We start from the raw sequence: 24,490 nt of genomic DNA on the forward strand, positions 1-24,490 counted from the left end.
TGAGGTACCTTGTCACATACACAAATCGCATACACAAATCTAGCAGGAGTTTCATCTTCACAGGATTCACAACTCAGGTAAGTTTTGAGAATAATCTTAGCACACATCCCTCAGGTGTAGGCATAGTCAGTAGAGCATTTTAACACAAAATAAAAAGATAGTGAAATCAGAAATAGAAGATGCAGATGGAGTGAGCCAGCCTTTCCTGACTTCAGTGGCACAGCTTTGCTTTAATAGCTGATTATTTATGTGAAACTACTGCAATGCCTAGGAGTTATGCATGGACACCTATAATTTCTAAGAAACAAAAACCACAACAATCAGAGTAAACATGGACACTCTGTTCTTCATCTGGATTTTCACTTTGGCAAATATGCTCCACAAAATGGATGATAGATCATTATTTCTGATAATTTGTCTCACTTCTTCAAGGGAATGGCATGTTCATGCATATTTCCTTTCCCCCACCATCATTTGTGGAGCCTATCAATACATGTATTGCATAAAGGTCTTGCCAACTGAATGAACAGAAACCATATTTCAGTAGTGCATGCAAGGTTCAGAGCTCTGAAAGCAATACACAGCAGCATCTGAAGTCTGCAAACCTAAGAGACTGCCAGAGTTCTTTCCCTCATTATTTTTATCAAGTATTACATATATGCATACATTTACAGTCATTGGCATATAAGGATCTCTAAGTAGAAGGATACAAAACATTAACACGGCGACATACCACAGCATTGTCATGGTTTTGACAAGGTTAATTTTCTTCACAGAAGCTCACACAATGCTGTGTTTTGTATTTTTGGTGAAAATAATGTTGCTAACACACCAGTGTTTCAGTTGTTGCAGAGCAGAGCTTACACAGAGCCAAGGACACTTCAGCTTCTTGTGCTGCCCTGCCAGTGAGGGGGCTGGGGGTGCACAGGGAGCTGTGAGGGGACACAGCCAGAACAGCTGGCCCAGGCTGACCAAAGGGATGTGCCATACCACATGGTGTCATGCTCAGCAGTAACAGCTGGAGGAAAGGAGGAGGGGGAGAATGTTCAAATTGATGGCATTTGTCATCCCAAAAAACTGCTACGCATGATGAGCCCTGCTCTCCTGGAAGTGGCTGAACACCTGCCTGCTGCTGGGAAATAGCAAACAAATTCCTTGTTTTGCTTTGCTTGCATATACAGCTTTTGCTTTACCTAGTAAATCATCTTTATCCCAACCCATGAGTTCTCACACTTTTACCTTTCAGATTCTCTCCCCCATCTCACCTGGGGAGAGTGAGCAAGCAGCTGTGCGGTATTTAGCTGCCTGTTGGGTTAAACAACAGGCATTTTTATTCACTTTCTGAGTGTTTAGGCCATCATTTAGTATATTATTATAACAACCATGTGAGATTTCCATGGTTCTCTACAAAAGCAAAGATACACATCTCCATATCTTGGATATCTGTGACTTTGGTATTTAATCTAAGTTGGATATGTTCATATAATCAACGCAGAGGTATAGACAGAAGCACCCCCAGGAGGAAATACATAATTTTTAACTGCGCAAGATTGCATCCCTCCCTGAGGGATGTGGTTTTGATCCATTATAAGGCAAAACTCTAAGGGAAAGATATACATCAGCAGAGACAGGAATTTGCTATTGAGGTGGTCTTTGGTTAGTAATTTTTTTCAAGAGGTCGCCCCCATAAGAATCTGTTATTACCATTACACTGAAACTGACTTAACAGAAGGTCACTGTTCTACGACCACATCAGCTTTATCACTGATAGTATAGGTGTATAACTAAAAAAAAGCTAAAATATATCCACTGATTCAGCCCCCACTGTAAAGTTGACCTCTAAGATCTCAGACATTTGCCAAGACTCAGCAGAGGGATGACTTTCAGGTCCAAATATAACACTACAATCAGAGGAAGAAGCAAAAGGACATTTGAGGAATATACTCTCCTAGCTATTATTTCAGGGGCTTTTAAAATGTTACTAGTTATGGGAGCAGCATATCTAGACAAATTTTCAAAGCTCTCTTTATATGATGAAGATATATATGATTTTTCTTTTCCTTCAAAGAAAAAAAAAAAATATATGGAGAGGACTCAATATCTCAAATTTCCTGGATGTAAAATACATCATTTGTTTACTTACTCACTGTAAACTGATTTTATTAAGGGGACACGGACTCAGTATGAAGCTTTCAAATCCCACTCTACAACTGCAAAATAATATTTCCACATTTTTCTGCAGGTTGTCTGTAAGAAAAAAAATCTCATGCATCTCATCTGCCTCCTCTTTAATTATTCTTTTTTGCTATGAAACCTAAGAGATTTTTCCATATGATAAATAAAGAACAAAATAAATGGCAAACAAAAACTTCGTTTACAGCTATTGAAACTGTTACCTCCCAGTGATCATTGTTGTGAAAAATTGAGTGATATTTTATAGTTTAATAGTCGTCTCCTACAATGAGTCCATTAGGATGAGCCATAATATAGCATTTTCTCATATTTTTAATGTTACAGTGTCATCATGCTGTTTAAGTATAAACTGTTGTATTCCTAGCACCAAGCAAAACAGCAAATTAGTTTATAATCACTCCTACAGACCTGTTCAGACAATAGAACAGATTTTGGGAGAGCTTTTCTAACATCTAGGATCTTGCCTTGCACTGCTGTTTAGCTCATGAGCAAAAGTCTTGTAATGGTTTTAAGTGCGAGTGTTTCACAATAATTATTACATATACAGGTTAAAAAATCCTCAGTAGACTAAGAAATGTTTGCTAATAGAAGCAAGAACTAGACTCGAGGAAGTCATTTGCCTCAATTCTTTATTTTTAGAAGTACTTTCAGTATTTACTTTCAGTAGTAACCAACAGACTAGCATTGTTTATTTCAAAAAGTTGACAAAAAAAAAAATATGATGAAAAAATGTCACTCATGATGAAATAAACCACATGAGCTGGAAAAAATAGGAATATGACTTCCATGTGCTATTCAGACTACTCATTGAATTTTTCTTTGGCTTTTGTATATAAGCTGAAGTTGAAAATGCCTATAACATGAACATAAAATTTAATAATCTATTAATATCTAAAAATACTTCAAGATTTTTTTATTTTGCTATTTCCAAAAATAGCTGACTGATTCTGAACATTTTGTATAACTAAATAACAGCTGTTCTAGAATATGGCATCGTTAGAGGCAGTAATATGCAGTGGTCCTTCTGGTATTAAACAAAATAATAAAAACAAAAATTATATGGCTCCATTTTAAAAATCTTTTCTTTTTCTCTAAAGTTCAGGTTTTATTTCATATCTGTGAAGCACAATATCTTAAGTCTCCTATGGTAGCTAAGCTCATTTTTTTCAGCCTCTACAAAAGATGTTTTTCAGAATAAACCCAGAAAAAATGTGATGAAGGTAATGTCATTACAAAAGGAGGGTGGGAAATATATATTGTCCTTAAATTGCATAGCAGAAAAGCACATCTAATGATGTAAAGCAAAAACTGGAAAGTCAAAACTGGGATGAGATGAGCACTGTCCGTAATGGTCCACTGGCATAATGGTCATCCTCCTAATTTCTCACATTTTAGCCATTTACATCTCATCATAGACTTGTCATAGAACAATAGAATGGCTTGGGTTGGAAGCGACCTTAATAATCATCTGACTCCAACCCTCCCGACATTGGCAGGGATGCCACCCACTAGATAAGGTTGCCCTGAGCTCCCTCTGGCCTGGCCTTGAACACCTCCAGGAATGGGGCATCCACAACTTCTCCGGGAACCTGTGCAGGTGCCTCATTACCCTTACAGTGAAGAATTTATTCCTTTCCTCTATTCTAAATCTATCCTTTTAATTTAAGACCATTCACCCTTCTCTTATCATTATTTATTCAAATAAAGGATCCTTCTCCATCCTTTTTATAAAACCCCTTCAAGTACTGAAAGGCCGCAATGAGGTCTCCTTGGAGCCTTCTCTTCTCCAGGCTGAACATCCCCAACTCCCTCGTCCTTTCCTCATGGGAGAGGTGCTCTAATCATCTTCATAGCCCTCCTCTGGACTACCTCTAAAAGGTCTATATTTTTCTTTTTCTGGGGGCCCCAAACCTGGGCACAGGTGAGGCCTCACAAGGGCAGAATAGAGGTTGACAGTCACCTCCTTTGACCTGATCACCACTCCTCTGCTGATGCAGCCCAAGATGCAGTTGGCCTGCTGGGCTGCAAGCACACACTGCTGGCTCGTGTCAAGCCTTTCATCCACCAGAACCCTCCAAGTCCTTCTATGCAGGGCTGCTCTCAATGAGTTCTTCTCCCAGTCTGTATTCCTGTCTGGGATTACCCTGGCTCAGATTCAGTGCCTTGCACCCGGAAGCAAGTGCAAGAACAATCACAACTTCTTCTCCAACATTAGGCAAGGGTCCTGACTGCCCTGCCTTCCTGCAGTCCCCACAGGCCAGTTCCATGGGCTACTGTGAAAGTGAAGGGTAAAGGCTCATCTAAAGGCATCTAAAGTTAAAGGCTCATCTGTGCTCATCTAACCTATTAATGAACAGGAGTGGCATAGATAGAATGAAAGGTTAATTCTTTTCTCAGCTGTTTCCAGGGTATGCAGGATGCCTTTTGTCTTCTGCAATCTAACCTTTCAGTATATTATGTACTGTAATAGTGCGGGACAAAATATGCAAGAAATTGGATTATTTACTCATTACAGATGAGCTTTTCTGGATTTTCCAGTGTTCTGGAAAGGTAAACCTATTCATGGAAACTGTACTTTTATTTTCCTAAAGTGTTTTTGAACCAAAATGAAAAGGAGAGGAGAGATTAACACAGCCTTCATATGCACAGTGTGCAGCAGTGTAACAAGATGACACAATATTACTCTTCCTCTTTCCTTATTTAAACTTATATCTTCTCTCAGATACAGTTATATATGCTCTTGGTATCTCTGGCAGATGTTCTGGTGTGAACGATGCAATTAAGAATCCAAAATTCCCATTGCTTCCAGATGCTTATTTTCTCAATATTCAGTCAGTGGAAATATATTTACTTTCCACTCTGTGGTGTCTAGCAGTTAGCACACCTTCTGGGTTCCATTTTACAAAATTTCCACAGTTAATCTGACACATGCCAATGCATTTTAGATGAATGTTAAGCATCAGTAATCTTTTTTTTTTTCAACTGGTAGTAAATTTACATAACATAACAAAACCAAGCAAAACTTTGAATAAGGATTTTATTTTCCTTTCAAAATGAAAATCCTTTCATTTTGTTGTTCTTAGATACAATGTTTTCTGTTGTCATTTTTTAAAAACTCGACTTTGGCTTTGCTTAACCTTTCAGCTTACTGAAGGGTTTAATGCTGTTTCTAGTCTTTTTTATGATTCATGCTACAATTCACTGAAACTAAACTGTAGTCTTACCTGCTTTAACCCTGTTCCCCTCTCACTGGACACATACATAGACCTGGATTCAAATACTGGGTTCAGAACTATTCTGGCCTTCCAAGTCAGACAGCCTCCATTGAGCCCTAACTCTCCTCTCACACATAGTCCTGGAGCACAGACTCAGCCAAAGCCATTCTTACAACTTGCACCGGAAAATCCAATGGTATAATGAACCCAAGATTTGTGTTGGACTTAACAGAATGCTTTTCTCTGGCATATCTTTTCCACAGCTCCTCAGAATAACCTATGCATTCAGCTTTATACTTCAGTCATTCAAGGACACTTGATATTGAAGCCAGAAGTATTTTGAAAAAAGAATTCTAAGTCTATTGCATTTACTTGAGAACAATTTCAGTACAAGAGTTATACAAATCTATGGGGAAAAAAAAGAACAAGACAGACTTGGCAGCTCCTGCCTCAGCCTCCTCATCACTACAGACAGAAATCTTGCTCAGCCTAGCAAAAGAAAGCTGCACAAAGCAGACTGCTCTTTTATGATTTTCCTGCTTTCTGTCATCTAAACCCCAAGCCAGCCTCCATTCTCCAGTCAGTATGCTGTAGCTTTGTTCCCACCTATGTGGAGAAGTAAGTTTTTCTCAGTCGAAGTCACCTCTGTGTCAAGAGGTGACCTTCCAATTGAGATGTGAAGGTAACATTTCAGTATAATTTCTCTGAAAATTTCAATATTTCTTCCTGTATTTCTGTGTATGTTAGCTCAACAAGGAGATATGAAGCATATGACAAATCTAGGTTTTACAACCAACGCTTTCCCACCTTATCTTATGCAGATATAAGCGGACCCATCACAGACCAAATTTCATTGGCTTCTGACCTGTAACACATGACTCCATTTGAACGGTGGAAATAAAATAAGATCTTTACAATTTTATTTGGACATTATGACTGTAACAGAAGGAAACTTTTTAGGCAGATAAAAGAAGAACATCCAAACGGAGACCTCCTGTTAAGAGACATTCCAAAATTTCCAGACTGTTTACAATAGTTTGTAGGCTCATTGATTTCTGGGAAGTGTTCACACCTAGACTAAAGGTTTAAACTCCTTCTTTGTGAAAGAGATGAGCTCTGAAAGGTGTTTCAGAGAACCTAAGTGAGATGTTTAAAACCAGATATGAATAATCCTCCAAGTCTTCAGTTATGTTTGAAAAGCACTTAATGTTTTGCAAAGCTATCATAAATAAATGAAAAGCATTTTTAAAACACTGAAATTGTCTCCATCAGCTATTTCTTCAGTGAAGACCTTGCATTTTTCTCTTTCATCCAAGTCTCCTATCTTTGCATTCATATGCTTGCACATATGAATGCATACAGACACAGGCTTTGCTGCTTTGGAGCTGTTCATTTGTGCAGCTTTGGCTCAGATCAATCCCCTGATCTTTTACAAATCTCAGCTACAGTGAAGACTGCCGCAGTGAGCATTAAAATGGTAAATCCCTCCCAATCCCCCAAAGAACAAAACTAAAGAAATTGTAGCCGGAGGAAACTTTATAAATTGCAACCCAGAAACACATAAAGGATTTTTCTCCTGTTATTCCCCAGAATAGCTGACTGATTCTGAACATTTTCTTGGCACTTGCATGACTAAAGAACAGCTGTTCTAAAATATGACATTGTACAAGCAATCACTTAATGCTGCTATAGTGTAAATTCAGTGAAGAGTGTCAAGAGAGAAGGGCATAATCTTTAGATATCATCAGCAGAAAATTAATGCAGATGAAAGTTAGATTAACATACACCCAGATGCTATAGAAGTAATCTCCATGTGGGACAAAACTTTCCAAGCACAAACCTCCTAACCTCAGTATGTGAAATCCCCCGAGTAGGATAACAGGTGTGTGCAACAGATACGTATGGGGTAGTCATCACTGCGTGTACGGAATGCAAGTTGAAAATCTGAGTAGTGCAGGAGACCATAAGACTAGACTCGAATTCAAAGGTAGAATATATAGCTATATACAGGACATATATATATATATATAGCTATATACTAGGACAGCAGTAGCTGTCACAGAATCACAGAATCGTCTAGGTTGGAAGGGACCTCAAGATCATTGAGTCCAACCTCTGACCTAACACTAACAAGTCCTCACTAAACCATATAGCTAAGTTCAACATCTAAATGTCTTTTAAAGACCTCCAGGGATGGTGACTCCACCACCTCCCTGGGCAGTCCATTCCATTGCCTCACAACCCTCTCAGTAAAGAAGTTCTTCCTAATACCTAGCCTAAAACACCCATGGTTCAACTTTAGCCCACTCCCCCTCATCCTGTCACCAGGCACGTGGGAGAATAGACCAACACCCACCTTGCTACAGCCTCCTTTAATGTACTTATAAAAAGTGATAAGGTCACCCCTAAGCCTCCTCTTCTCCAAGCTGAACAAGCCCAGCTCCCCCAGCTGCTCCTCGTAGGACTTGTTCTCCAGACCCCTCACCAGCTTCGTCACCCTTCTCTGGGCTCTTTCAAGCACCTCGATGTCCTTCTTGTAGTGAGGGGCCCAAAACTGAACACAGTACTCGAGGTGCGGCCTCACCAGAGCCGAGTACAGGGGGACAATCACTTCCCTAGCCCTGCTGGCCACACTGCTTCTTATCCAAGCCTTCTGTTGGCCTTCTTGGCCACCTGAGCACACCGCTGGCTCATATTCAGCTGACTATGCACTAATACTCCCAGTGTTTACTGTCCAAGATAAATTTAATAAAGACTACTATCTAGGGGCCTAAAAACGTCTTTCATACTATTTTTGTGGTCAAAACTCTGGCAAAACACAGTCTGTCAAAACTGTGGCATGCAAATGTAAGCATGATGTTTTCTTAAGTAAAAGATAAATTTAGCAGAATGCTTTACTTAGTATACATAACAAATCAGCAGGATTAGTTTGAAACCAAGAATATGAAACTGGAAAAGTAGATCATATTCCAGTATTAGGAAAAGAGTAATATTTACCCATGATAGGACAAGTAATAGACAGGTACCTATCAGTATTTTTCCAGTTCTGACATTCTACAGTATTTTCCTAACAAAACAAACCAACAACAACAACAACAAAAAAAAAAAAAAAAAAAAAAAAAAGCAAGGGAAAGACTAGTCTCCCAAAATCAAGTAAAAAATTATATGACTGGTGGACTAGATACCCAAGGGAAGATAACATTAGAATTAAATGAAAGGGCTGAAAAATGTTAAAAAGTCTGGTATTTCTAACTGTAAAATCAATGAAGTATGTAACTTTTACAAGATTATAATCTTTTGTGCAATCCTCTCCTTCCCACTGCAACACAAAATCTGAATGTATTTATGGAAAAGATTCTGGGTACTCACTCATGGATATCTAATAAAAAATTGACACTGGGATTACAAAATCAGGCCCAAAATAAAGAACCCCAATGCACTTCCTTTTCATTTGTCTCAGAAAAGCATCAAGAATCCATGACACTAACTAAATATAGCAGGGGAAAAAAAATGTTCAGTATAAAAGAAAATGCATGATATCTCTTCGAAACTCTCCAACTTCTCTATCCATGGCTACCTCAAGGACAGCCAACTATATTTCTAAAGATGGTAGTGGAAAGGGAGACAAAAATAAAGGCAGCCATTTACTGTGATGGAACTGGTAACACAGAGAATAAATAGGTATAATTTTGCTATTGCCATGACTTCTGTACATATGTCCCCATGAACAATCAAAACTATTGGCATCTTGGTGATCAGAGAAAATTATTTTCTTTTATACCATGGCAGAAGGCCAAGGAGTACTATCTACGGAATTCTAACAGATACTGTATTAACATTTTAGATTGTAATGACAGATACTGATACAAAAGTGTTTGACTGACCGTGTTTTATTTTATCTTCAAGCAAATGGCAATTTTCGGATCAGGTTCTGATCCTGATATAACTGAAAGTTTCAATTAATGCTGAAGCCAGATAAGAACATCTAATAGCCTTCTTCCCCATGTCTGCTAAAATGACTATCATATTCCTTTGTTTCTATATTTAAACATTAATTACACTCAGAATTAAGTTAGTGAAAGCTGCGGACAAAGCATTCTCATTTAAGAGAATCTATCTCTGGGACAAACTTCCACGAGAGATAAGATTATCTATGTTTGAGCACATTTAGCAAATATGACAAAAGATTTTCATGAAGCAGGACTGACAGGTCAACAATAGAGGAACGGATGCCTCCATCTAATATTTTGACAGACCCCACTGACATTTTCCAGCCTCACCTGATAGCTCCTAATGCATCCACACACATCTCTGCATACTTGAAACTTCCCTCATGTAAAAATTCAGTTTTCTCTCACCTAATTCCAGTCAAGAACCTGGAGAACAACTTTTACATCCTTTGATAGGCCCACACATCAAGACACATGTTGGATACATACAATTTACCCATGGGATCAGATCCCTCACAAAATGCTATAGTACAGGCACTTCCAAAAAGTGCAAACTGAGAGACATGATACTGCTGCTGCCAATCCTTCCTATTAGAGCCCATATCATGGAACCGGGAGATCTGCATTCAGTGCACCCCTTAGCTCAAAAATGTTCAAACTGCACTTCTTATGTCCCCAGAGAATGCCATTACATCCAATAGGGCTCCTTCAGGAAGGAACATGTGGCTATCTTGTTCTTACTTAGCTGGAAGGAGGGATATCTGTGACCTGGATATGTCCTCCGCAGTAGATATTGCTTTTAAAATTCAATGCAAACATGCTATTTCTCCATTATCAATACTGCCTTCTACACAGTGTAAAATCCTCAACAGAAAGGATATAGGTACATTAACACTAAACCAGTATAGCCTCATGATTAAGACACTTCTATAAAAAGATAAAAATTTGAATACTTCAGAGGACTCCCACATTTCAATTAGGGCTATTCTTATCTAGACATTGAGACTCTAAATACTAGGAATATAGATCTCAAACACCAGAAAGACAGGCAACCCCCTATTTTGTCTAATTAAAGCAAGATAGACAGCATTATATAGCTGCAATGTGCTGCAGGTATTCACCCAAGATTCTGAACATCACTGCCAAAAACCTGCACTGTCTGAACTCAAGACACCAGAGTAAAGGACTTATATAGGACAAAGTCTGCTTTTCTGAATGACTGTTACCTCCTCTGTGATTATCAACAGTAGAAACAGTTATACATATTCTGCAGTATTGCAGTTTACATAATATTCAAGAACTTTTGATATGATTTTGCATACAAAACGTAACCAAATCAAAGTCACAGGTCTATGGTGGGTCTTTTTTCATAGAATACTCTAAAACTTCAGCAGGACTTTGAATTCAAAGTAATTAGTAATAAATAAATAAATAAATAAATACTTTAAAGAGAAACCTTCAACACAGTCACATGTGGGTCCTTAAGTACCTTTATTTCCATCACCTCAAAAGGCTAGCTATTTGTCTGTTCTTTGATTTCAGCCATCCTCAAGTCTTTGTTCCTTCTGTAGGCATTCTGCACACGGGTCTCTTTCCTTTCCTACCTGACCACCCATATCTCCTGGAGCCTTCCTCCCAGCCCACTCAAGGAAGTTTCATTTGGCCTGTAGCAAGTAGTCAGCAAAAGGCAGTGTCTTCTGCTCTGCTGCTTCAGATTTAAACATACAGCAAACAGCAAAGCAGGAAGAAAAATAAGCAGAACTAATCATCTGTGTTCAGAATCATCTCCACTTATGCATCATCTTTAGTGAACTACAAATGCACATTTACATGGGTCTATAATATAGAGTACATAGAATAGATAAAGGTACATTTACTTATGTCTATAATATATGATACTTCTGATGGTTAGGTGTTGTCCAGGGAGCCCAGTGTGTGCAAGTCAGTACTAGACTTCAAACACTGACATTTGTGCTAAACGTGTATTAGTGTTAGTTACACAAGAGCGATGAGATGAATATCAGTCAATGGATAACTGTAAAGAGAAAGTTTAGCTAGAAAAAATGTACTGCAAGGATCAGATAGTCAATTGTATCTTTAAGGTGCAATTCACAACACTAAGAGTTTGCAAAGCATTGCACAAGATTCACCATCATGCCTCAAGTCCCTCACACTTTTTTGTGATACAAGGAAACAGTAAATATGACATAAATCACTGATTAAGCCACCTAGAAAGCTGTCCTAAATCACCAATGAATTTTAACCTTTGTGCAGGATCAAATACGAGGGCACCGAGGCAATGCACACAGACCATTACTGTACCTTTTAACAAAGTGCTATATTATCTCTCCTCAGAACAGATCAATTCCACAGTCCAGGGGTCAGGCAGAGTCAGGAGACTGTCACATGCTGATTCAGTGCAGTGTTAGCATTATTGCACTCCCTAAGAGAACCCCACTGAGTGCTAGAAGCCAAAAGAACAAACCTGCCTCGCCCTATTTACCTTCAGGGGCCACTAGTCCTTCCAGTGGCTCTCCAGAACCAGTCATAGTTCTGCCCATACTGTTTGTTCTAAGGTATCACATTTGATCATTTTTTCATTACTATGAAGCTTTTTTCCCTAAAATAATAAACATTTACATTCACAATGCAAAATACACTTGGTATTTCCGTTAGCCTGTATGGAGCCTTATTCAGGGCTTGCAACACTGTGGTTCATTTTCCTAATAGAAAGCATGACAAATCTAGATACAAGAAATGATGAATTATCCTAAGAATATGAAACACTTGAGGCCAATAATTACAATTAATCTTCATTTCTAACTCAGTTCCATAAAAATTTAGAATTTTCATCCAGTTCTTTGGGATTTCCCAGACTGTCCTGCACTTTTTATTTGTATTCTTTTCACAACCTAACGGAAAGAGAACTGGTGATCAGACAAAAGGATGACAGCTAATGGAAGTCCAGCCATGTCAAAAAACACATCTTGAAAGTACGCCGCTGCTACCATTTTATATAGTCATTACTGTCCCTAAATCCCAGGCACATCCATAGCACAGGCTATATCTTACATCACAACATTGGTGTCAGTAGTACTTCTGCCCCAGCAAGACAACCAAGAAAGGCAGACTCTCACAGGAAAGGTAATCTAACTTAGAACAAAAATTTTCTGACTGAACTATCCTGCTATTATTTCAGTATGGGTAGAGAGAATGCCAGACCATGGCCTCAAAGAAGGTCCAAACTGGCCTTATTCATTTCGATGGAGCAGTGTTTTAAACAGAATGCTGTCTTTTAAACAGAAGCTTCTATTGACCAGCTTACTGGTGTTGAAGGCAGCAATTTGAGTACAATGTCAAAGTTTTGCATCTTACTCATGTCCAAAGCTTGTTCTTGCCATTATTTTTAGCAGCATCAGTGGCTCATTAGCTCCTTTCACCAGTACAGAAATTTGGGGCTTCAGAAAAGCTACACCACTTAAGAGAGAAAATGAGATTCGTTTTCTCCAAGACATTCCCTCAAACTTCTACCTAATTTAATGCAAATCCACAGACAAGTAGGAGCAGCAATACTGCATCACAAACGATAAGGAGTTTGGTTTAACTACATGACAAACATCAGATAAATAATTTCAGCTTCTAATTGAAACATTTTAAATGAAAATAAATTATCTTGCAGTTTCATTTAGTAAGTTCAAAAATATTCAGTTACATTATTTATCCACCTGGAGTGGTTTCTGGTTACTTTTTTTTTTTCCCCCTATGCAGGTAGGCATTCATGATTAGCTATATTTTTGAATAAATGTTAGTTTTGTCCAGGGATGTAAAACTTAATATTAAGTTTATTGTTTGCTATTTTGACAATTATTTAACTATGGTCAGATATAAAACATGCTTAATTTATTTGATTATTCTGTGGTATTATCAAACTAGAAGACTTAGTAATCACAAAAAGCTCAAAGAAATTCCAATTCTGAGAAAGCTTTTATTTTTCAGTTAGAAACTGTGTCTCTCAGCAGCTTCTTGTCTACAAAGGAGTGCATACAAAGAGTATACTTCTTTCTCCAAAGGACCGCTCCTACACCTGAAACCTTAAAGCAGGTTGTGATACAACAGTCACCAAATCATTTCATGTTCCCTATGACAGAAAGAGCAAGCAGGCAGTGAAGCTGAACGGATGCCTGCCTGCCATATCTGTCAGTGAACATGATATGTTTGCACAGGTTTATTTGTTTTCCAAGGGCTAGCAATGAGTAGGAGGATCAGGATCACTCTTATCATATAATACCCTTATGGATTTCTTGAGGTAAAAATCTTTCAGCCACCCTCAAGGTATATCAGTTTTCAGGCTCATAACCTTGACAACATCCTTTTGTATACTGATATTCCACGCTTTACTTGTCTTATACACAGCTACTGCATCACAAATGTATCTGGTACTGCAAGCTGATTCATAGACACACTTGCTCAGGTAAGGCATAAATCTCCACAGTGTCAAAGACCCCAGTACAATGAAAAGAAAAAAGTAGAATTCCTGCCTCTTTACAGAATACAGGATTAAAAAAATACAAAAAAAAAAAAAAAAAAAAAAAAGGCTTCGTGTTTTGTTTTGAACACCATGAGTGCTTATTTCTTTTAGCTCTTATTCTTTCTGTCCAGGCTGAAGGACCTTTAACAATCAGCAAAGACAACATGGGAACAGGACTGTCTGTAAGACAGTCTTCTCAAAAGAAAAAAGGGTGTACTTGCTACCCACTCACCTGACACCAAAAAGCTGTAATCTGAAATCCCAGACTGCAGTTTTGGTGGTTGCAGCCTCAACTCAACCTCCTAGCCTGGTTCCCTATCCCCTGCTTGAGCCTCTGTTTTTCTTGCTACTGGCCTGGAACTACTTGTTTGTACCACATCCTTGAGATAAGCCCAACAAGCCTGTCAGAGTCAGCTGAAGTCTGTCTGGAGAGCAGAATGCTCATTAAACATTTTTTCACACACTGATGATCTTTCCTTCTTCTTTTTTTTTTTTTTTCCTCTCTTTTCTCTAGTCTTCAGAAAAAAGAGATGGGTTTGAGAGTTGGTGCAACTGATGCATAATATGACTAAGTCAATAGGAAAGTAAAGATTTTTTTAAATGTAGATTATTGATCTGTAAAATTGTAAGGGCTCCTTCAAAGTCATTAGGGTTTGTCATGTCAATATATTAGTAAGGACTTCTATAAATAAAGATTAATGATGCTAGGGATAATTATTTCTGAAGAAACTCACACATTTCTCAGTATGTGGACACTGGGCAAAGGAGAATAGTCTAGTTCTCCTTGAGTGCACCTTAGCTCCTTTTCTGTTTCTAGAGCAGGAGGAAGATTTCCTTTGGCCCAATGGAAGTTAAACTCCCAGTCTTGTTGACAATCAGTGATAGTTGAGTTGCCTATCTCTGATTTGTGCTTTAAAATAGTAATACACTCAAATACCTTGACTGTAGCTGCTTCACAGAACTACTAAATCCACAAAACAAGATCCTCATGAATATTTTTTTTCATTCTAAAATAGTCTGGATAAGCAAAATCATTGCTTTCCTAAATCAAATGTTCAAGCCACATTTTTTTCTTTTTATGGTTCCCTACAAGACTTTTTCATATATTTTCCTAAAGGCCTAACAAAATGCATCTTAAAGAAGACAAAGCTTTTTGCTAAGTTCCTGTATTGTAAAGAATTTCTCAAAGCTAATAACCTTATTTCACAGGGTGGTTCATGTTCATATTTATTTTTTTATCTAAAAACATTGAATTTGATATTTCTGCTATTATATATTTATAGGCTCCAAATGCCTAATATAAGATAAAAAAATTGTATGGCTCTTCTATGGTTTCCCTTGTTTAAATATATGTGAAAAGCTAAAATTGGTTGGGGATCATTTGATTTTCAATTATGAAGCATTGATTTCCAAAACAGTCCTTAGCATTATTTTTTTTCCAAGAAGTACCTGTTGAAAGGTTTTATTAATCAGTTGGCAAGAGTGGCAAACATACTTTGGCAAAGTTTGAATTGGATTGAGGCAAACACAGCTTGATCACCCTTTGTGGATGGAATCAAAATGATCTGGGTATAGGCTTTTTGATTTCTAAAGAAAGATAATCAAAGACAAAATAAATTCGAATCCATGCTAAGATATCTTGGCTCTTTTCCAATTGAAAACCAAACTGGCAAGCTAGAGCACAAATCCACATTCTAGTTCAGAGAGAGAACAAAGTCAAATCTGTTTTGACTGTAGCCAAATCATAACTCACAAAACACTTTGCAGAAAGTTCCTCTGCATCCTGAAGTCTTTAAACAGTGGGGTATTTTGAAGAAAAATATCTTCACATAGCAGAAAAATATCTAGCAGCTAGATATATGAAATACCTGCGCACAAAATTCTCTCATCAAAGGGAGCATTATAAAATGAAGTCAGATAAAATGTTTTGCTTCATTAGAATCATTCTGTAATATTTAACTCCTGAGCTCTTAGTAAAACGTATGTCCCACTCTTCCTTTACTTAAGTTGTTAGAGTTTATTCTGGTCTTGAATAAGATGATGAACAGTTAACAGTCACTATATGAACATGAGAAGTAGACTGCAAAATCACATTATACTGCAGATCACATTTCTAACTCTATTGGCATACAAGTTGTTCATGAATCCAGAGACCCTGTTTCTTGCATTAGGGGTTTACAGCCACACCAACAAAAATAAATAAATAAATAAATTGCAATTATTTTTAAACAGGTACTTGTCCTGCCCTTGTGTGTATACATTGTAAGGGCTGGAACAACCAGGAGGAAACAAACTTCACATTGTCAAAGTTTAGTTCTAGTTTTTGTTACATTATTAGGAATGAAGCACAGGAGATAGACAACACTGGAAAACAATGATCTGTTATTCATGATGAAAAAAGCGCATTCAACACACAGTGTCCATGAAGTTAATTAACCTTGGCAGATAACTGTATACAGTATCAGTATACATGTTTCTAAGGTTCTTTCCAGGAATTCCTCAGGGGCATATATAGATATTACCTAACATATCTATTTTTATGATAGAAGCATATTTTATCATTTGATTTCTTGACTTTACTGTCTTCTTTTACTATCTTTTCAACTGTACCATCATTAGAAAGAAGATGCTGAAGATGATGAAGACCAAGAAGATGCTGAAGATTATGAAGCAAGAGAATGCTGAAAATGGTTCTGAAATACTTAAATTAAAAAAAAAAAAAAAAAAAAAAAAAAAAAAAAGTGATAAAAGTCTATCAATTGAAAATCTCCTCTCTTAGATACTGATTTGTGAACCAATGCCAGGACATACAAATATACACTAGGAAAAAAAAAGTGTCCCACAAACCAAACACCTCTGAATTTGTTGACAGAAACTTCAGATACAACAGTATAATTAAAAAAAAGAAAAAGTATCTCTTACCTTTATGATGATTTGCCCCAGATGCTAATTTCCCCCACAGAGTTACAACAAATATTATAATTAGCAGCTTTCCTTTTGTTGCTTTTTGTAAGTATCTCTTATTCATCCTGCAAACAAAAATACACAAAAATAAGTATTTCTCTTAAGAATTCTTTTACTTTTTTCCTTAAATTAAGGAGAATTCAATATTTTTTTTTTTTTAATTTTCTGGTTGATATCCTCTAAGTCTTATATTCTGCTTAGCTCTAAATAAGTTATGTCATATACAACATCAGTACAACCTCTCTCCCTGGTTCATCAGCATTTCTCTACCCTGGTCAGTACCAGGAGGATTCAAGACCTCCATGCATCAGATTTATACCCATACAGAAGCAGTTGTAGCTATGCAATAGATTTCCCTGAACAGTGCAGTTTCACTGGTGCATTTGGGCCAGTCATAGCCAATCAGGTGCCCATGTGCAGTGGAATCTTTAGCTTTTGGAATTGCGGCACTCTTTGGATTCTGCCCATGAGTCACAAGGAAAAAACAGATTTGAATAGACCTTCAACATTTATACCAATGGGCCCACAGGAGAAATCCTGTTAGGAAGATGTGAGTAGTTTGGAAATACAAACCCAAACAGGGCAGATTCTCTAGTCTCTCTCCTATCTGTCCAGGGGTAATGAAAGAATTTGAGTTACTGCACCCACAGAAATTGCACACAGCTACCTTCAGTAATGTTTTTACTGTGCCAGCAGGCTACTGTAGTGGTTCAAGTACATGGTAACATGGCTTATTTCTCAGTAACCTCCTTCAAAGACAAAATACCTCTCCACCTGCCAAGAAGACAAGTTCAAGAACATAGGCTCTGGTGCTTAAGGATTACAGCTCTGCAGAGAGTGGCAAGAGGTATAATAATGAAACCTTCTCTCACTTTTCATTCTTTGTAGGAGAGCCCTCGGGAGCTGGCTAAGAAACAGCTCTGCACGATGGTCAGGTTTCTGCTGATAAATCAATAGAACAATGATGCCTATTCTACATCACTTATACTAGCAAAGGTGCAAACTTGATCACTTGAACAAAATTATTTCTGTTCTATAATGCCTGGAGCTAGGCTGACTTCTCTTTCTGAGGAAAAAAAAAAAAAAATACAAACTTCATTGCTTCACCATGATTGCACGTGTCTCCCATTCGTAAGAAGTCTGGAAGAATTTGAAAGTATCTCTTTTTGTTCATGTACAACAATATCTTGGGCAATGACAAGCTCTGTGAAAGGTAGACTGCTGTAGTGTAGAAATAACTAGTAGCCCTTTCAAAGTCCCAAAATTCTTTTTAATCCTTCAAAGCAATTCCTTTCCTCTGAGCAAAGTGCTTTCTAACAAAACACTATATGCTGTTGAGGCAAGCCACAACACCCCACAACCCAGCTCGTAGTTCCCAGACTCATAACCAGACCACTTCTCCCAAAACTGTACCTTGCTCTCCAGGAGATTGATACAATCTTGTTAAACGTTGATGAGATTCCACACCAGGCTATGTGCAACAATACATTACAACTCAAATTAACAACCCACTGAGGAGCATTCCAAACCCCTTTAAACCTGAAATCAGAGCAAATACAACTCAGCATCCTTTGACAGAAGTCACACTACTATAGCGTGTTTCCCAGATCAGATACCACATTTATCAAGGAAAAAGAGAGAGGAATAAGCAAGTGTTGTATCTAGGATTGTGGATGTGCTCGTGAAAGCCTGACTGATTAATAATCACGGTGGAGGTCACAGTGGGCTGTGAACCACACCAAGTTCTGCCTCCTTGCAGTGATTCCAGTGCCTTCATAGTGTAAACTACATATTCATCATCACTTCCAGGTTTACGAAACACCCAAAGCTAAAGGGAAATATATTATTTGTCACTGTAAATAAGAACAAAAAAAGATTAAACTGGAATGCACATTCAGCATATGTTCTTCCACAGCTATTGCTGTGAACAGAATATGAATTAACTCTTTCACTCCCTCATTCTCTTACTGCACCTGGTACAATGCTGGTGCCAAGTCATCTCTCATTAAAATCAAATTTTTCTTCCTCACCTACTCATCCCTACCCAAAGCCCTGTAGGACTTGCACCATTAAGCAAAGCTGACTCTAATGTAGTCACTTCCTGTACTCACTGCTGATGCAGGATTCACTTGCTGTGCTGTGAGGCTAGCAGAAAATGTACAGCAGCAAATGTAAATACACAATGAAAAACAGTAGCAGTAGGAGTAAAAAGAGAAAACTAACATATCTGCCTGTGAACAACAGCCCCTCAGGGCAAGTGGAAGAGTTAGGATACAAACCTCTCCCCACTGCCCAGCACACCAACAGGGAATAAACCAGCAATGAATCTAGCAGAGGCTGTTCTGCAAAGCATAAGAAGGTTTCAGTTTTGATGCAGCAACCCTGGGCTGATTGCTATTGCCAGATTTCCCAGTTCTGAGAAAAAGCAGGCAAACAGATAACAAGGAGAGACTACTGAGCATGCCTATGCTCAGTATCTCAGTGTATGCATTACCACACGAACTCAGAAACTGTGATGTTGGTTATTTTTTGCAGATTTGCAAAGAAGCCTAAGATGTACCACTGAGAAGACAGTGCAACAAGGCAGCATTTGGCCTCATCTTTGAAACATAACTATTAGCCCCTTGCAACCCTGTCCATGTCAAGTTAAGTGGATCCAGGAAATAAAATTCAGTCTATTACTGTACCATTATTACACTAACATAACAGGCTGTGTTAAATGGAACAAATGAGGTCTGAAATGAGGTCTATTTTTCCTAGAGGTGATTCAGAGATGCACAAACTATAGCTGTTAACCTGAATGGTTTTCTCTGTGAGACATTTTTCTCTTCTATTTTCCTTTCTTTCTGCAGAACCTCTCTCACCATGATCCTTACAACCCTCAGTAATGCCATATAAGATAGAGGTGAACAAAGCTGAGAACAGCCATGTTATAGGAGATGTTTACATTTGAAAATCAGTTTTACACACACACACACAAAAAGTACAATCTTTATATGTAATAAAAATTTCCTTCAATCTTTAGCCCTGAAATATTAGAAATAAGCCCAATGAATTCTCAGATCGTTCACTCAGACAAGAAAATAAAAGGCTTTTTTTTTTTTTTTTTTTGAGTTCATTTTCAATGTGCTGAGAGGCAAGGAAAAAGAAAGGTCCTTTTGTGGTTGGTCCCAGGAATACACTCAAAATAAACAAATAAATGTCACCAGCACAATTCAAACAGGTGGTGACTTGACAGTGAGATGATTGTGCTGTGACCAGCTCTTCACCAATACTATAACAAAAGGAATAAATTTGCTAATTTTTGTTCCAGAACATTCCTTTCCCCTGATGTACCCACTAGGCCATCATCAGTCTGGTATCAGGGACTTAAGGATAGACTGTTTTGGCAATAAATAACAAAAATAAATAAATAAATAAATAAATAAATAAATAAATAAATAAATAAATAAATAAATGGAAGGCTTAAAAATTGCAGGATTTTCTCCTGGGGTGAAACCACATCTGATGTCTGATGCTGCAGAGAAGCTTTGCAGATCACCATGTCAGCAGAAACCCTTCTGCCCAGCCTCTGTGATTCATCAGATGCCAACTGTAATTGCACTAATAGGCTGCACAGGCTGCTCTCATTGCTACTCCATCTCACTCTCAGCCCCCTCCCAACAGCAGACGTGGATCAACTATTTGGCTATACTAAAACTACTGTGCACAGATGTATATTTTCAATATCCACTGCAGAATGAAGCTTCCATAACCTTTTGAGCTTCTACATTCCTCTTTCTTTGCATCTGGGCTTGAGATCAGCCACCTTGCCAATGGTTCAGAAATAGAGGAGAATCACATGGGAGTTGCCTTACATTGTATGGCCAATGCTAAATTGCCTTGCATTCCTGTTTTAAGTGAAAATATGAATTATTAGGAAATAATTACATTACCTCGTGTAATCTTTATTGTTGAGGAGGGAAAAATGTAAGAAAATAATAGCTTTAATTCTTCCCCTTAGAGCTCATATACAAATAAAACTCTCATCTGTTTCCTGAGAGTAACAGCAATTTTCTGTTTCTCCTTTTGTTTCTCTTCTTTACAAGCATCTGATTCTGTGAAGCTTTTCAGAATTCATTCTTTCTTGTTTTACATATGCAGAAACTTTCAGTGTCAGTGAGATCCATTTGTCTTCTGCAAACACATATACCCTTTGAATGCAAGTGTTCATAAAGAGAAGTGTAAGCCTATTTCTCTACTGAATCCTGATAAAACACGAGACAAAAACTTGATAGAAAATTAGCCCCACATTCTCTCATTTTTCTTTTTACAACAAATATTTTATTTTCTACTTCAGAGAAACCCTAAATTAGTAGAAATCATTTCTGACCCCACGTCTCTCCTACAGAAATAATGCAGCCATTTAAATTATGTTCCGTGCTGTGTTGAATCTTACATTATTTATTAGCTGTGTTAGTTTCATCATCCCACGCAATGCAGGTATTTGCAGCTTTATTTAGCCTTTCCTGTGTAAGCTAATGCAGATTTAAAAATGCCCCTCTGGTGGATAAGGTCACTTTGTAAAAGTAACACCGATGTGACCCCTGTGTGTTTGCATATATATAAATTCCCTCTATGACATTCCTGTCATGTTTGCTCAGTGAACAAGTAATTTGCCACTCTCATTACTTCAGGTACCAGGTAGCTTGTGAAAATCAATCTTCTTTCTGCTTCATACATCACAGCCTGTAACAGACACAAAGTGCATTCTGATTCTGAAATGAAGCTGGGGGAAAAATTACAGACCCATTCTCATGAGCTACTGTGTTAGATCTAGGTTGGTAAGAAAAGAAAGAGAAAAGGTGGTTGGATTAGTAATGTGTGCAAGTCTTAGATGAGAGTCAGACAGGAATTCTCTGTATACAAAGCAGAAGTGGTAGGTTGTGCTTGTTTGTTTGTTTGTTTGTTTGTTTTTTGCTTTTTCTTTTTTGACTTTTTTTTTTTTTTCAAAAAGTTATTTACTAGTGTGAATCCTTTAATGGGATCCACAGGATCCTATCCGTAGGATAATTAGCACTAGGGATCTTAGCCCTGCTATTGAGTAATACTCAGAAATAGTCAAAGCATTGCTGGCAGGTCAATACAGGTAACATTTTAGTTACTTTCAGCTAAAATGTAGTGGAAGCATATTGAAGAATTTTAGGTTAAAGGCATAAGAAGGGTTTTTGAAAGGTAAAACTTAAGACACTGATGCAAATGAATTCTTTGCAAAAGTAAATAAGCATATGATTGACATACATGCCCATACTTAACTTTTATTTAAATCTCTGTGACTTAAGCACATACTTTCCCAAACAGAGATAGATGCACACGAGTATTTTTGAAGTATTTACAGAGTGAACTTTGTAAGAAGACAGTTTGAACAGTTTGAAGAAAGGAAAATATCTCTAGTATCTGAAAAGTTGCAGAATATATGAAAAGTTACAGAATATATGAAAATATGCAATAAATAAATATAGTTTTTTACACACTGCAATTACTTTCCCTTTAGCTGGAACTCTGGAGACATTACACGTACTTATAGTATCTCATAGCACTTGGATGTTAACTTTGCATATATATATTGTTTCCAAAATATGATATACTTAAGTTGCCAGAGTTATAAAATTCTGTAGCCACCTAAATATGAACTGCCACAGCTAAAAGCCCTATGTGTCTTACAGACAATATAGGGGAAACTTTTACTTCCAAATGGGTATGTATGGTTGTGATGATATTGCCTTGAAAATTCATGTTACTGATGAATGGTCTTCCCTCTCAAGTGTTATCAATGTTAATCTCACTAGCTTTCAGATTAACACCAGTTCTTTGTAGACACAATTGATTGCAATTTTCACCTTCATTAATTTTCAGATGCAACACCTAACTGAAAGCAATAAAGAAAATAACGAAAGAACAAACAAGAAATTTACTGTCCTCCTAGCCTGCTTCAATTCAAACAATACAGATATATTTAGCTGCATATATATATATTACATTTCTTTCTTTGTCATTTCATCAGGACAAGCAAAAGAATGTTCATTTGAATGAATAATGATGCTGGCACATTACTAAATACACAGGAAGAACATGTCATAAATTTCTGTAGGGTTAGATTCTGTACTTCTATGTATTTATGAAAATAAAAGTATAAAATTAACAGTAATAGTCTTGCACTAGACCTGTACTTTCCATTTATTGTGCTTTTATGTGCCTAACATATACAAAATACTTAAACATCCAAAATATTCTACCGTCTTTAATCTGCGTAGGGATGATCTACACCCTTGTGAAATAATTCTCACAGTTAAGTGTTCAGTATCAGAAGGTACTTAGGCTCCAATTCGCATCATTTTCTCTGATATGATTATGCCACTTTAAGCTCTTTCCTCCCAGTTTCTGGGCTTAAGGGGCTTTAAGTTGTAGGGGGTATTATCTATTCACTTAATCATCAAGGAAGTAGTATTTGCTTATATCTTACTTGTGATCCTTTTGTAGATGGTTATTTAAATTTTCTTTATTCATATCTTACTAACCAATCAAAAGTTTAAATGGAGAAAAAAAAAAAAAAAAAAAGAAAAAAGTTCAATAGGCTTTGAACAAAATGTCTCACTGAGACCTGAATTGTTAAGTATACCGTGATTTCATAAAGGCCATTGCAGTGGCAGAGATAAGCCTCCAAATCTATCAAGGCAGAGAAAGCATCAAATATTTGTGGAGAATGGCAACTGAAGTGCCCATATTTAAAAGCAACACAGAAATGATCTGGGCAAGCCTAAGCCTATTAGTCTGACCTCTTCAGTTTGCAAGACCTTAGAACAGGCTTTGAAGAAAAAGATAAATTAAAGCCAGAGAAGTAAATAGAACATGGGATAAAATGCAGCAGTGTTAGCAAGGGTAGATTGTGACAGACAAGCCTGACAGCTTTTTTGATAAGGTAACTGATTTCCTAGACAAAGAAATAAAGTAAGTATAATTTGTCTGGATTTAGATGAAGCATTTCCTCCAGTGTCACTCTGGAACTTACACATTAAGCTGGAGACTCTGTGAATTACTTTAAGAATTGAAAGGTGGATCTAGTGTGATAACAGCAAGTAATACTGAAAGGGGGTATCAGAGATCAATGACATTTCTGATATACATTGGGAATTCATCACTGGCAACAACTCATATAAAGAAACAACTAGTTTGTTTTAATTGATCACCATCAATACATTAGGATCAAGGTGACATGAGGTGATTGTTGTACTGGGTCTGACTGGGATGGAGTTAAGTTTCCCTGCAGCAGCCCATATGGTGTTGTGCTCTGCACTTGTAACTAGAACAACACTGGTATCACACCAGTGTTTTGTCTATTGCTGAGCCAGCAGGCTGGGGGTGAGTAAGAAGTGGGGAGGGGACATAACCAGGGCAGCTGACCTAAATCAGTCAAGATATTCCATACCATCTGATGTCACATTCAGCGATAAAAGTGAGAAAGGGGATGAAGGTGGGGGAGGGGGGCTCTTGTTATGAAGATGTCTGTCTTCCCAAACAGTCACTACATATATTGAGGCCCTGCTTCCCATCATTCATTGGTGGGAAGTTGAGAATGATTTTACTTTTCTCTCTCTGGGCTT

The 24,490-nt window shown here is 37.5% G+C and overlaps 1 protein-coding gene across 7 annotated transcripts in view; it reads right to left on the reverse strand.

The window, feature by feature from the left end:
* The window catches only part of TAFA2 (TAFA chemokine like family member 2), a 198,019-nt gene that overhangs the window by 44,589 nt on the left and 128,940 nt on the right, over positions 1-24,490 (reverse strand). For 6 of the 7 annotated variants that reach the window (XM_027456517.3, XM_072034327.1, XM_027456549.3 and 3 more), the window contains exon 2: positions 16,809-16,915. In XM_027456517.3, coding sequence (XP_027312318.1) covers positions 16,809-16,914 — 106 coding nt within the window. In that variant the 5' untranslated portion in view covers position 16,915. Of the gene's footprint in view, positions 1-16,808; positions 16,916-18,263; positions 18,381-24,490 lie in introns of those variants that run through there. The other variant, XM_027456521.3, reaches the window with a different exon arrangement.

Source organism: Anas platyrhynchos, chromosome 1, assembly GCF_047663525.1.
Source record: "Anas platyrhynchos isolate ZD024472 breed Pekin duck chromosome 1, IASCAAS_PekinDuck_T2T, whole genome shotgun sequence".
Lineage (NCBI taxonomy): Eukaryota > Metazoa > Chordata > Aves > Anseriformes > Anatidae > Anas > Anas platyrhynchos.